The sequence below is a fragment of the Corythoichthys intestinalis genome, chromosome 5 (genome assembly GCF_030265065.1).
Source record: "Corythoichthys intestinalis isolate RoL2023-P3 chromosome 5, ASM3026506v1, whole genome shotgun sequence".
NCBI classification, from domain to species: Eukaryota; Metazoa; Chordata; class Actinopteri; order Syngnathiformes; family Syngnathidae; genus Corythoichthys; species Corythoichthys intestinalis.
Window position 1 is genome coordinate 18,176,355 of NC_080399.1, and position 13,329 is coordinate 18,189,683.

Consider the following 13,329-nt stretch of genomic DNA (forward strand, 5'->3'; position numbering starts at 1 on the left):
GCGGCCACTGTAGTTTTAGCTCGAGTCGGTAGTAGTCTTCGAGTTCTCCCCTCTCCATCAGGAACACCAGTACTTTTACATCCACGATGGGCACAGCCTTGGTTTACGATGAGGAGATGACTCGCTACAAACTGCTTTGGCTGGAGTAAGTGTAAGATGGGACTGGAACAAAGCAATTCATTCAGAGTATGTTTTGAAACTTTTTTTTTTTTTTTTTTTTTCAAAATATAAATCGCTAATTTACCTCTCATCGCTATGGTCCTCAAACGCAACAATGGTTGACAGAAATGAGCGATATTGAGCTCCCGGTCTTTTTGACTAATATGCCATTATAGTTTGAAATTTAGTACTATTCAAGCTGGGATTTTTGAGTGAACAGTCGCCTCCAAACGTCTGTATCATAATATTTCGCATTTTCATACAGTAGTCGGGAAAAGTGTTTGTAGCGTTGGTTGTTGTTGTTTCCGGTCGGATTGGTTGGTTGATGCACTTAACTATAAACTTGGAACAATAATTAAAAAATAGTTTTTTCTTTCAAAGATGAAAACGATGGATATTGTTGTTGTTGCTGTACTAACATTTTGAATGCACGTGCTGTACTCGAGCAGTACTCCGCTGTTGTGTTTTGTCGGAATAGTTTTGTGTCCGTGCATTGTTGCTGGTCGGACTATTAAGCCTGTAACGTTGCCCGAATGATTGAAAATCATAAATGCAATTTATTAGCAATATTTACGGTTTTTATTTATTTATTTATTTTTTTGGTAACAAATAAAACGCTTTATATTATTTACATTTTTTCAAAATAACCAATTAAACTTATTTATTATTTATCACAACAGTGTTGTGTTTAAGACGCTGCACAAATTTCGGATTGTTTAGTTATTATAATTTTCTTTTCATAAATTTGACATTTTTATATTAATTTATTTTCTACTCGAAACTATACAATGAAATTTTCCCAACAAACTGCTATGGCGATATGTAAGAATATGAATCTTATTGGTGAGGTATGTACAGGTTAATCTCAATAAATTACATAATTGTGGAAAACTTTATTTAGTCCAAATATTTTTTTCTCATATATAGTTTTTAAAGTTAAATGTTTAGGGCTGCAGCTATCTATTATTTTAGTAGTTGATTATTCGATAAACTAGTTAGTCCGAATAATCAAGTAATCGGATAAGGAACATTAAAAAATACCTGACCTTAGCCTCAAATGGTATAAAAAATAAATAAATAGATGAGGATATGCTGTATGTACAACAAAAGAACAATTGGCTAACTTACATAGCAAAAGTCCGCTAGCTTAAATGCTATAAAATGCCAACGTTTTTTTACAATGCTCTTTACAAATAGTTCAAACACATACTCCCTCAAAAAACAGCAAAATATAACTTTAAACTAAATTACAAATGCGTTAAAAAAACATTAACTCAAACAAAAACTTAGCTTATGCTGGTCTTTACAGGGAACAGCTGGATTCAGCCATGTGAAATGAGGCAGACGGGTGGGCAGTGTATCCACCAAAATCAATCAAACTAAATACAAACACTTTCAAAACAAAGCATTACAACACCACTTTATTAAAGGAATACTCAAAGCAGCAAAATGTATTTTGAATATTTTTTTTCTAAACGAATACTTGAGTTAATCGAATAATCGTTTCAGCACTATAAATGTTACTACTTAGGAGAAACTTCCCAAATTCACTCAATAAATTACCAATTTTATACTCGATATATTCCTAATTCTGAAATTAAAACTGTCACATAAAAAATTCCAGTCCAGATTGTGAGATTGAGAGGCCCGAGCGTCTGACAGCAAGTCATGAAGCGTTGCTAAAGAGTGGCCTGGCTACACGATGTGTTTCCATACCTGTTCGCCAGGCTACGGATGCTGAAATTCTCCTTATTCACAGGTAAAACCTGCACGCCCAATCTTGTCTCTCGTTTATTTTTCCTAATGGATTACCAAATTGTTTTAGTGAGGAGTACCTGGAGGCGGTGAAGAAGACCCCACACATGACTCTGCAAGACCTGCAGGTGTTCACCCAGCATTATGGTGCTGTCTATTTCCACCCTGTAAGTGGTATTTAGAGTTACCTTTTTATCAGGTAGATCACGATAGTTTTTTTTCAATGGGATTTTACCATACACAATTATTAATGTAATACCCCTTGACGTGGGAAAGGAGTAGCCAATGTACTACTTCTCTTTATTGAACAGTTAAAACAGTTTAGGGGTTCATTTTAGTTAGGGTGACAAAACGTCCTCTTTAGCCCGGACATGTCCACTTTTTGAACCCTGTCCGGGGCGTCTGGCAGGCTTTAATAAATTAAAGAAAATGTCCAGTTTTTTTGACTAACGATTTGCACAGAATACTACGGTACTGTGCTCCCTGTGACATGTTCCCAAAGAGCCTGCCCAGTTGTTAAGATTTGCGTTCAATACTGTATAACCATATTCTCATGTACCTAAAAGTGTTAATAAGTCAAAAATACCTTTATTCTACTTTGGATACCAATGTTTCGCATGCGTGCACAGTCACAGACTGGCTTTATCATGGCGTCAACTGTCGATTCTCATTCACAAACAAACCTTCGTGAGTCGTGACGACAGGAGCTCACAGGCTATTAGTATGTACACTTGCTAAACTTATGTTGATGTTCCGCTGCTGATGATTGTAAACTTTTATAACAATGTTTGATTTTTGCCTCGGCTACCAGTGCTAGCTGTCAGTGGGGTAAGCCGCGGTAGGCATTATGGGATATGTAGTTTTGAATTGGTGCGTTTGGAAACGTGCTGGTTAAATTTGTTTATTTCGGTTATTGATTGCGTACAATCTAGAACACTGAATGAGAATGATAATTGAGTGGGAATAACAATTTGTCAATGACAATTGTAGTGATAGTCTTGAGGCTACGATTTAATTCACATTATTTCACTGGAAAGAGAATTGAGCTTTTTGTGAACATTGGATTTTCTACAGAAGAGGTATTATTTATAACATTGTTGCAGATTATGTATTTGTACAGTAAGAATTGAAAAGACAGCTATTATTTTGTCCCAGCATTCAAGATTTTTTTTGGTGTTATTTTAGGAATAGCAAAGCCTCTTAGTTAACCTCTGCGTCTGCGTTGTGTCTTGGTTATGTAGCTTTTATTTATTTATTTTTTTACAACATTGAATTTTTGTATCCAGAACGAGGAGGCACACTTTAAATATATTAAAGTGATAAGTCATTTTTGAATGAACTTTTTTTCTTTTTTGGAATTCAAAATATCTTCACCCTAATTGTAGTTCTACTTCACTCAGCAGCCATTTGTAATATATTAGTCAAAAGTTGCATTTCCGTTCCATTTTATGCTGTAGAACAGTTATCACTGTGCAACACTGGCAGTGGGAGCTGCACTGCAGCTGGTAGATGGCGTTTTGACCGGGACTGTGAGAAACGGCATTGCTCTGGTCAGGTAAGAATGTTTAGGTCATCTTGCTAGGTTTAGTTATACCACATCCCCCTGTCATTTTTTTGTTTTGTTTTATGAATAGACCCCCAGGGCACCACAGCATGCGCAGTGCTGCCAGTGGGTTCTGTGTGTTCAACAATGTGGCCATAGCAGCCAAATACGCTCAGCAAAAGTATGGAGTTCAAAGGTAAGATAGTTGCAAAATGAACTAATTTCTTGATACTCTGTTTAAATTTTGTCCTATTTTTAGGGTCCTAATAGTTGACTGGGATATACACCATGGTCAGGGAGTGCAGTATGCCTTTGAGGATGATCCCAAGTGTGTACATTTACTGAGTTTCTTTCTACTGTATTATGATTTCGATTTCTTTTTACCTTTCTCAGTGTGCTTTACTTCTCTTGGCATCGTTACGAGCATCAGAAATTCTGGCCTGAACTCAGGGAATCAGACTATGACAGTGTTGGCAAGGATAAAGGTGCTGGTTTTAATATAAATGTGCCATGGAACAAGGTCAGTGACAGTATATGGTATCTTTTAAACACTTTTATGCTCTGTTGTTTTTTATGAAGTTCTTCTGTCTCATTTCCAGGTTGGGATGCAGAACAGCGACTATCTTGCCGTCTTCTTTCACATCCTGTTGCCAGTCGCCTACGAGGTGAAATGAATGAAAAGAAAGTACAAGGGGCTTATTAACTGAACTTTATAGACTTTTGTTACAGTTTTGCCCCGACTTAGTGTTGGTGTGTGCGGGATTTGACTCGGCTATTGGTGACCCAGAGGTACAAATTGTACAGTATATCAGTCTTGATCGCTAACTTAGTGTAGTTTCCCTATTTTCCAGGGAGAAATGTGCGCTACACCAGATATCTTTGCACATCTGACACACTTGCTAATGAACCTCGCTGGAGGCAAACTGTGTGCGGTGCTGGAGGTCAGATATCTAAATTAGCATAGTGTATTTGGACCTTTTGATAACAACCTGCAAATTTTATTTCTAGGGAGGATACAACTTGACTTCACTCAGCCAGTCTGTATGTGCCACAGTTCAAACTCTGCTTGGTGATCCAGCACCCCGGCCTGCCAACCTTCAAAGTCCCTCTCAGAGGTTCTGCCACACCAATCTATGAGCTTGTAAATGACTTCTAGTTACTTAGAGTGGAACTCTTATATCTTTCAGTGCAGTTGAGTCCATTCACTGTGTCCGTGCAGCACATCGGAAGTATTGGTCCTGCCTCAGACATGCACGTAAGTTTGGACTCACGAGTATTTTATTGAAAATAGTTTCTGTTCAGTCAAACTGTTTTACCCACTATTAATCTTTCAAACACATAACATATTTGTACTGTATTATACTTTGATGCAATGTAAAGTGCCTAATCTGTCTTTGTACCTTTCTCCAGCTGAGGCACACCACTTAGAAGTAAGCACAAAGCGGATAAAGCGAGAAGAGACGGACGAAAAGATGAAAAGAGGAGAAGCAGCTGATAGCAAAGATGCTATAACATGGCCTGAGCCACAAAAGTGTAGTCCTCCCTCTGTCCGCACAGCGGTGGTTCTCCCCAAGGACGTGACCTGTCCCGATGGATGCAAACGCTTCAACTTGTCACAGTATGTTGATTTGCTCTCAGTCAACAGTCAGTCTGTTTTTACTAAAGTTGAATAACTCATTAAAATTAATTTTCTTTTTTTTTTTTTTTCCAAAAAAGAGAAAATGTTTCAGATGATGCTACCTTAGCCACCCTAACTGCGCTTGTTGGGAAAATGGAGAACGAGGTACTGTCAGAATGTTTTTTAAAAGTGTACTTTTTAGGATTTTTTGGAGGGAGGGGGATGTTAAAATCTAACATTATATTGTCCTTGCCAAGATCTGCAATGGCTTAGCTTTGGTTGGTGACGTCTCTGTGGCAATGGCGTCCGTCGCCTGGCATGCAACTGCTCTCAAACAACGGTAAAACAGTAAATATCCAAATGTAACTGGATTAGCAATAGCAATGACACCAAGTTTTTTCTCGCCTTTTTGCAGTGTTTTGGTAGTTTGTGTTGGAGGGACTGGAATACTGAGTCACATGCCAGAAAATGGGTGAGTATTCTTACTTTTGCAGAATTTTTTCAGAACATCTTGTGCACCAGTTGTTTTTTTTTTTGTTCGATATAGTCTTATTATTTGTCACTATTATGTTTATTGATATATAATATACTTTTCTTTGAGATAATGCCATATTAACCCTTTCAGGGTCACTACAGTGACTATTCGAAAGTTGACACTTAAGACCTTTACCCTTTATAGGGCCAGTGATTATTTTAGGTAATCAAAATATATATGGCGGAAAACACTCAGGTGACTTGAAGTTCCGCTCTGAGACCCCCAGTTTGGGCAACTTTCAAAATTGTGATATGCATGTGTGATACATCATTGGAAAGCTTAAAATCTCAATTTTCTGGGGGAAGAACAATTTTGAACAGGAGGGCATTAAAAAAAACCTTTTTAAACAGCAAAACCCTATCTGGAGGTGAGAGCACACGAGAGCAGAATTACAGACGCCATGACTTTAACGAGATATTATCGCGTACTTACCTTGTTTCGATCCAAAAACTCCATGTAGCATGTATCACTGAGTGTCAAGACACAGCTGTGAATGGCCACAGCTGGATTTTTTGGGAATTTTACGGGTGAAACATGGTAATATAACAAGGGTCGCGATGCAGAAATCGCAGACATCAAGGAGTGGTCGAGATGTTCTTTTCCATATATTTACCCTTTTTAACGTTTTTTTTTTTTGTTTGTTTGGATCGATTATTTATCATCTAACATATCAATGAAAATGTGACAGCAACAAAATAAAATACAATTAAGCGATAGTTATGAGGTATATACTGTATTGTTATATATACTGTTTTTTCATTGTGATGTAATTTGTTTAAAAGTTTAAAATATGCGAGTGAATCATTTTTTAAAGTTGTTTTTTTTTTGTTTTTAAACGAGATATTAGACATCAATTAATGATTCTAAGCTAAAAATTTCATTTTATGGCTGGGTTGAAACAAAAGCGGTTGTAAACGGGTGTTTCCAGAATAAAGCGGACAAATTAAAAATAGTTTGGGGGCTTATTGCGCCATTAATCTGCTATGGCAGCATATAGACATATTGTTCTATCAAACACAACAGTTGTTTTGGCTTAAAATACAACAGTTTATTTTAAAGAGGGGTGCAAGAGCAGAAACTGCTCTTTCAGCCTTGTCTGCATTTTCCGCCATATTTATATATATTAGCAATTATTATTATATTAGTTTTAGATTATTGTAAATACATTTCTAAATTGATAAATTAGCCCCAAGAAACAGTCAAAACTAGATTTTTTGTTTCATAGTAGTTAGAGATCGATCAGGTCCGATCACATCATTTTCAAAGTATCGGAATCGGCAAAAAAATATCGGACATGCCTTTTCTTAATATATATACGTATATATTTTTTAATTAAATCGTTTTCTAATTGTATTTAACGTTACAGACAAAATGTCTTACACTCATCCAGAGTTGTTAGTTTTGGCTTAAAGTAGGGCTATCAAATTTATTGCGTTAACGGCGGTAATTAATGTTTTTTAATTTAATCACGTCCAAATATTTAACGCAATTAACGCATGCGCTGCACGACCCACTCACGTATTGTCGCGTTCAATCTATAACGGCGCCGTCTCACCTACATATAGAGCTGAAAGGCAGCGTAAGATGAGTAGAGAGAGTTTTGGCAGTCTTTGGAACCTTTTTTTAATTGGCTAAAGCCTTACAATCCCCCTTTCAATAATTAGGACTATCGTGGGAAGCAGTGTGGGAAAGAAAGATAGTAGTTGATCTTTTCTTAACACCATGTGTTATTTTCCAACGCAGAGAAGATATACAGCCACTGTATCAATTGGTGCCACTATGCACAGTCATGGGTGCTCTTCCCATCATGCATTTGGGCAGAACCGTTAAATGGCTACAGTGTCATTTACTGAAAGCTCAACAAATACACTAGATGGCAATATTTAGTCACAATATACAAAGTCACATTTATCCTTTGAGAATTACAAGTCTTTCTATCCGTGGATCCCTCTCACAGAAAGAATGTTAATAATGTAAATGCCATCTTGAGGATTTATTGTCATAATAAACAAATACAGTACTTATGTACTGTATGTTGAATGTATATATTCGTCCGAGTTTTATTCATTTTTTTCTTAATGCATTGCCAAAATGTATATGATCGGGAAAAATTATCGGGAATGATTGGAATTGAATCGGGAGCAAAAAAAAACAATCGGATCGGGAAATATCGGGATCGGCAGATATTCAAACTAAAAAGATCGGGATCGGATCGGGAGCAAAAAAACATGATCGGAACAACCCTAATAGTAGTGTTTAAAGGCGCAATGAAATACTACAGCAAGTGGACTTTAAAATGAAAGCAGGACACAAATCCATAAAAAAGTGAAAGATTAGTGATTAGTCTTTCTTTCTCAGCTGCCTTGACTCCAGACAGAAGATAATGTCACACCCAGAATAAGCTACATATTTTTACAGTCTGGTAGCATGCTATCCATAGGCTTTCTATTCTCTTGTTGCCGTCTGACAATTCTCTCATTCATTCAACATCTATTAGCTAGCTAGCGCAGTACTAGAAAGCTAGACATGAGCATCAATTCTGGTTGTGATGGAACAACCAGAATTGCTGGGAAAAAGTGGGCGTTCCCTGATGCATTGTTTTGGTTGGAATAACTGAAATGCGGAGATAAAAAAAAAAGCTGCCAGATTTCAGTACCAAATTCTGTTTTTTACATATGAAATTACATTAGTGCAATAATTTTCATTTTTTTGACATGGTCACCATTTAGATGCACCTTTAACTTATTGCATGCCACTGACAATGATAGACGTCCAATTCATTGAAACTGGGAGGAATGGCCGTGGATGATCATCTTTCTGTCCCATTGACGGCGCTAGACGTCCAATCTCCAATCCATTTTGACTGGGAGACAGCGAATAAATGAATGTTCATTCTCCCCTCCCAGTCAAAATGGATGGATGTCTAGCACCTTCAATGACAGCCAATTGAACATTCTAATGACACGGTCCTGTTTTAGGACAACACTTACAGTGCACATCAAAAAGGAAGAACCAGAGGAGCTCAGATGCAAGCACTACATACCGGTATGTCTTAAGAGCGGCTTCGAGGACGTGTCAGAGTTGGCGCAGGCCACACTCAGCCTCCTGCTGCCTATTGCCTACGAGTACGACCCGGGGCTGGTTCTGCTGGCACAAATTCCTTGCACAGACCGGCCCAGCTACAGCTGGTGGCAGCAGCTGGTCGGCCTCCTGCTAGGCCTGGCTCAGGCTCGCATGCTTGTACTCATGCAGGTAAGAATAGCCTGGTCACAACACGATGACAACATAATTACTTATGATGTAAATTTTAGGAGGGTTACAAGGCTTTACTCGGGCCAACGGCATCCTCGCTTACTGGTACTCCGGCACCCTCTCTTGGTCGACTTTGTGCTCCCCCAGCTGAAACTGTTGAAGCACTTGACAGTTTGAGACGCCGCCTTCAGGTCAACTGGATGCTGCTGAGGATGTCAGGTGAATGCAAATGAATTATCAGACACCGCATTAGATACTCTTGCACAATCCATATGATGCAACTGAATATATTTTGAATATTGTAAGCAATATTTTCTGTTTTCTAGAGTTATATACCTATATCTGTTTTTTACTTGTTTAATTAATACTTTTAAGAATTTTGAATAATATTAAAATGTATGTTACCCTATGTATTTAAAATGTATCTATTTTTTAACTGACAATTTTGTGTGTTGCTTAAATCTTTTCGCTTTAAAACAGTTCAAGAACATGGAGGCGAGGACAAATGAAGCTTCACTGTCTATTAATTCTGTCCATTCATTTACAAACCACACAAGCATGAGGAAAACATGCAAACTACCTGGACTCAAACCTAATATTTGAGAACTGTGTGGCATGTGTACAAACCACATATTCAGCTGTGCTGCCGGTATATTTTTTGTACTGTATTCCATTTTGTATATAGCACTTGTCCTCATAAGGATGGTTTTGAACTGTAGCCTGCAAACTTTCAAACTCATTTGATCCAAAACTCAAACCAGGACGTCTTTCTTGACTTTGAGACAGATTTACCTTTTTTTTTTTTTTTTTTTTTTTTTTTTTTTTTTAAATACCAAATTAAAAGATTTCACTCTCGTTGCATCATGTGTGCTCCCCAGTTTTTCAGGTTCTGCACAATATTTCCTTCACTCTCAAAGCAAACCTCGTGTGCATGGATTAATATAAATTCTCTGTCGTAGTGACAAAAATCCGTCAGCAGGGGGTGCTGGTGGGTGGTAATGCATGAGGGGGTAGTCCTCGGGTTACAAATGAGTTCAGTTGGCGAGGTAACCCGAATTTCCGCGTAAATCAGAATTAACCCTTTAAGTACTCCTAAATCTCAAAATAAATATCCAAAAACGTTTATTACATATCATATAATAAAGGAAAGAAGAAAAAAAACATGACACTGTACTTATCATCAATGCTGAGAGGAGGTGGACTAGACAGTGTTATGCGACTTTAAAAACAAAAACAAAAAACGACTGGAGACAAAATGGCGGACGAAACTCTGGCTTCGTAAACTCGAAATCACATAAATTGGGTACGTCATAACCTGGGGACTACCTGTATTTTACAAGCATCAGTGATTGTGACAGTTGTTTTTGCTGGGCTTTAGCTTCTAATTTCTTTAATTAATTACGCTCTATTATTATAAACCCACAAGATAAAGCTATTCGATTGGAAACAATCCAGTGTGTACACATAGACTTCATAACCTATGTTATGAAGTCTATGGTGTACATGCAGTTTGCCCATGATTACCTCCAAGCCCTTTTTAAAAAATTTTTAATCATTGGCCTTTGAGATAGACCGGGTTGGATTGTGGCTACATTTATGAATACTTATTGGGCTGGCCATTTTCACCGATTCACAAAAAATGACGCAGGTTGTAAAAGCACTTTTTTCCAAAACAGTCCAGGGCCAACTTGTGTCCCGAGTCATGAAATTGAGCAAATATGATAATAACTTCCAAGTTTGAGGCTGAAGGCGAGTATTCCAGTGATGCAATTGGTTTGCAACAGCACTTTTTTTATTACTGCATACATTATTGAAGTATTGTTATTGCAGTTACACTGAAAACCTCATTATACAACAAATAAACAAATAATGTAGGGCTGCAGCTATCGATTATTTTAGTAGTTAATTAATCTATCAACTAGTTAGTTCGAATAATCGTATTCGGAACATTTAATGCGTTGCAGAATACATTTTAGGAGACGTAAAACAAAGGCTTCCTAAAATTGGACTTTCGAAAGAGCATTAGATGCAAATCCAAAATAAAATTCTCGAGTGTTTGTTCAAACAATGCAGAACTGCACTTTCATTTAAAAATAAAATACCTGAGCTCAGCCTCAAACGGTATAAATAAATGAGGATCTAAGTACAACAAAATAACAATTGGCTAACTTGCATAGCAAAAGTTTGCTATCTTAAATGCTATAAAAGGCTAACTTTTTTTTTTTTTTTTTTTTTTTTACAATTCTTTTAACAAATTGTTCACATATTCCCACAAAAAACAGCTCAATATACCTGTAAACTAAATTACGAACGCTTAAAAAAATATTACCTACACCATATATATATATGTTATATATACTATATACATATAACACCTTATTTTGGTCTTAACAGGGAGCAGCTCGATTCAGGCCATGTTAAATGAGTTATGTCATATTCACTGTTGCCACTAGAGGGCAGTGTATCCACCCATAGAATAAAACAATGCAACCACTTTCAAAACAAACCATTACAACATCATTCTAATTAAACGAATACTGGAAGCAGCATCGTTGCAGCACTAAATTAATGAAAAGCAGAGATGGGTAGTAACGTGTTACATTTACTTGAGTAATTTTTTGAGAAAATTTACTTCTAAGAGTAGTTTTACTAAGCCATACTTTTTACTTGAGTAGGTTTGTTAAGAAGAAACGTTACTCTTACCTACTTTGTACCTACTTTGGGCTACACTACTGGTTACCTCTTTAATCTACATATTCGACTTTTGCCAGAGACGCCAACAGTGGCTCAATCAGTTTCACCAATGAGACGATGCAATAATAATCACGTGATTCCATTATACCAATCAGACTTAAGCTTGCCGTTCTATGATCACGCAGGCCTGTTCCATTACGTGGTGTCTTTAAACCACCGTAAAAAAAAAATTAAGTATTTGACATCAACATGACTCTAAAGTGCGGATTTTAATCTTTTATTTGGCACCGATTAACCACGGAAAACCGGAGATATGCTCCTTTTAGTTTCATAATAGAAAATGTTTTCTCCACTAGAGGGCACTCATGCTCTTGGGACGAATAATGCTAAATTTCTGTCGATTTTTTTTCTCTCGCCGGAATTCAATTTTTTTTGTTGCTGTTGTTGTTGTATTTCTCTGACTTAATGTGGTTATGTAATTTGTTATAGTAAAGTATAATAATACTAACAGTTTATATAGATATCTTTGTGCTAAGAAAAAAATATTGTTTAAGAAAAAAAAAAATCAAACATCCTAAGTCAGGGGTGTCCAAACTTTTTGCAAAGGGGACCAGATTTGGTGTGGTAAAAATGTCAGGGGCCGACCTTGGCTGAGGTTCTTTACGTACAACAACAATGTATTTAAACAAATTTTAGCAAGCCATTCTGTTTCACATTTGCTTTTTTATTATAATTTTAAGTATCTTAAGCATGTGTTTTGGTTCATTTGAAACATGCATATCACATGCAGTTGAATATTCACTTAACTTTTTTTTCTTAAACAAACTAGCTTTAAGTTGCTTCAATTTCTTGTAGCGTTCCTTCCCTGCAATCTTGTCGTACAATCATGTCAGCGTGTCTCGTTTGGTAATGTCGCTTGACATTGAACTCTTTTAAAACAGCCACTGTCTCCTGGCCAATGAGGCAGACACAATTGTTGCGTATTTCAGTAAAGAAATACCGAGTTGGCCTTAATATAAGACGGCCCTGATTATAACACGACCCCCTCTTTTTCAAGACTCAAGTTTGTAAAAAGACTTTTTGAACACCAAATTAATTTTTATACAGAAAAAAATTACAGTACATCTGAAACAAATGATTATAACAATATATTTGAGCGAAAAAGCATGTTATTTTGCCTCATTCAAATCTTAATATCTGAACATTTAAATATGTAAACTAAAGTGCCATCACATTTGTAAACTAATGGTTTCTGGTTTTTCAAATGTAAATTAACCAATCTATTGTGATAAAACAACAAAATTGCAATAACTGTATTAACCATCAAAGTGAAGTCTAACTGTAACTGTAGTCTTGAAACAAGTCTGAATAAGGAAAAACATTGCAATAAAATAATGCAAACTGTTTAAACTAAAAAGAGTAGCTGAGATCTGTCATGACAGAACATTGCTTCAATGATATCTGGCGCCATCTAATGTCGTGAATGGGTATAATGTCTAGACCGCGAATATAAGACGACCCCCACTTTTTCAGTCTTATTTCAATGCAAAAAACACCGTCTTATATTCAGGTCAATACGGTAGTCTAATTTCCACCTGCCCTTGAAGCGCCAGCCCTCACAGTCAACTTTCCTTTTTTTCGTTTCTTGTCGCCATTTTAGAAAATTTGGGGTAAAGCGTGACACGGATTGATGTCACTCAGAGTGCTGCTCTTGTAGGTAAATGAGGAACAGCATTTAGTCTAAGCTACTTCATATGCTGCTCAATTTATTAA

At 36.8% G+C, this 13,329-nt stretch overlaps 1 protein-coding gene across 2 annotated transcripts; it reads left to right on the forward strand.

Moving 5' to 3' along the window:
* Positions 1–2: 2 nt before the first annotated feature.
* hdac10 (histone deacetylase 10) lies at positions 3–9,632 on the forward strand. Of its 2 annotated transcripts, none has more exons than XM_057837835.1 (19): positions 3–145; positions 1,784–1,918; positions 1,985–2,081; positions 3,372–3,469; positions 3,549–3,653; positions 3,717–3,785; positions 3,851–3,977; positions 4,057–4,122; positions 4,187–4,246; positions 4,309–4,398; positions 4,466–4,572; positions 4,645–4,712; positions 4,868–5,075; positions 5,174–5,240; positions 5,333–5,415; positions 5,491–5,547; positions 8,589–8,862; positions 8,922–9,081; positions 9,343–9,632. In XM_057837835.1, exons 1-19 carry the CDS (start codon positions 87–89, stop codon positions 9,369–9,371), a joined length of 1,959 nt encoding a protein of 652 aa, XP_057693818.1. In that variant the 5' UTR covers positions 3–86; the 3' UTR covers positions 9,372–9,632. The 2 variants fall into 2 exon arrangements, with proteins under 2 accessions (XP_057693818.1, XP_057693819.1); XM_057837836.1 differs by having other exon boundaries at positions 52–186.
* Positions 9,633–13,329: the final 3,697 nt, after the last annotated feature.

What these genes read in the sequence shown, in the direction of transcription:
- hdac10 (XM_057837835.1), top strand. Translation starts at nt 87, where the DNA reads ATGGGCACAGCCTTGGTTTACGATGAGGAGATGACTCGCTACAAACTG. An exon ending in GCCTTTGAGGATGATCCCAA is followed by an intron (nt 3,786 to 3,850) that starts GTGTGTACATTT and finishes TACCTTTCTCAG; the next exon opens with TGTGCTTTACTTCTCTTGGC. An exon ending in TTGGGAAAATGGAGAACGAG is followed by an intron (nt 5,241 to 5,332) that starts GTACTGTCAGAA and finishes GTCCTTGCCAAG; the next exon opens with ATCTGCAATGGCTTAGCTTT.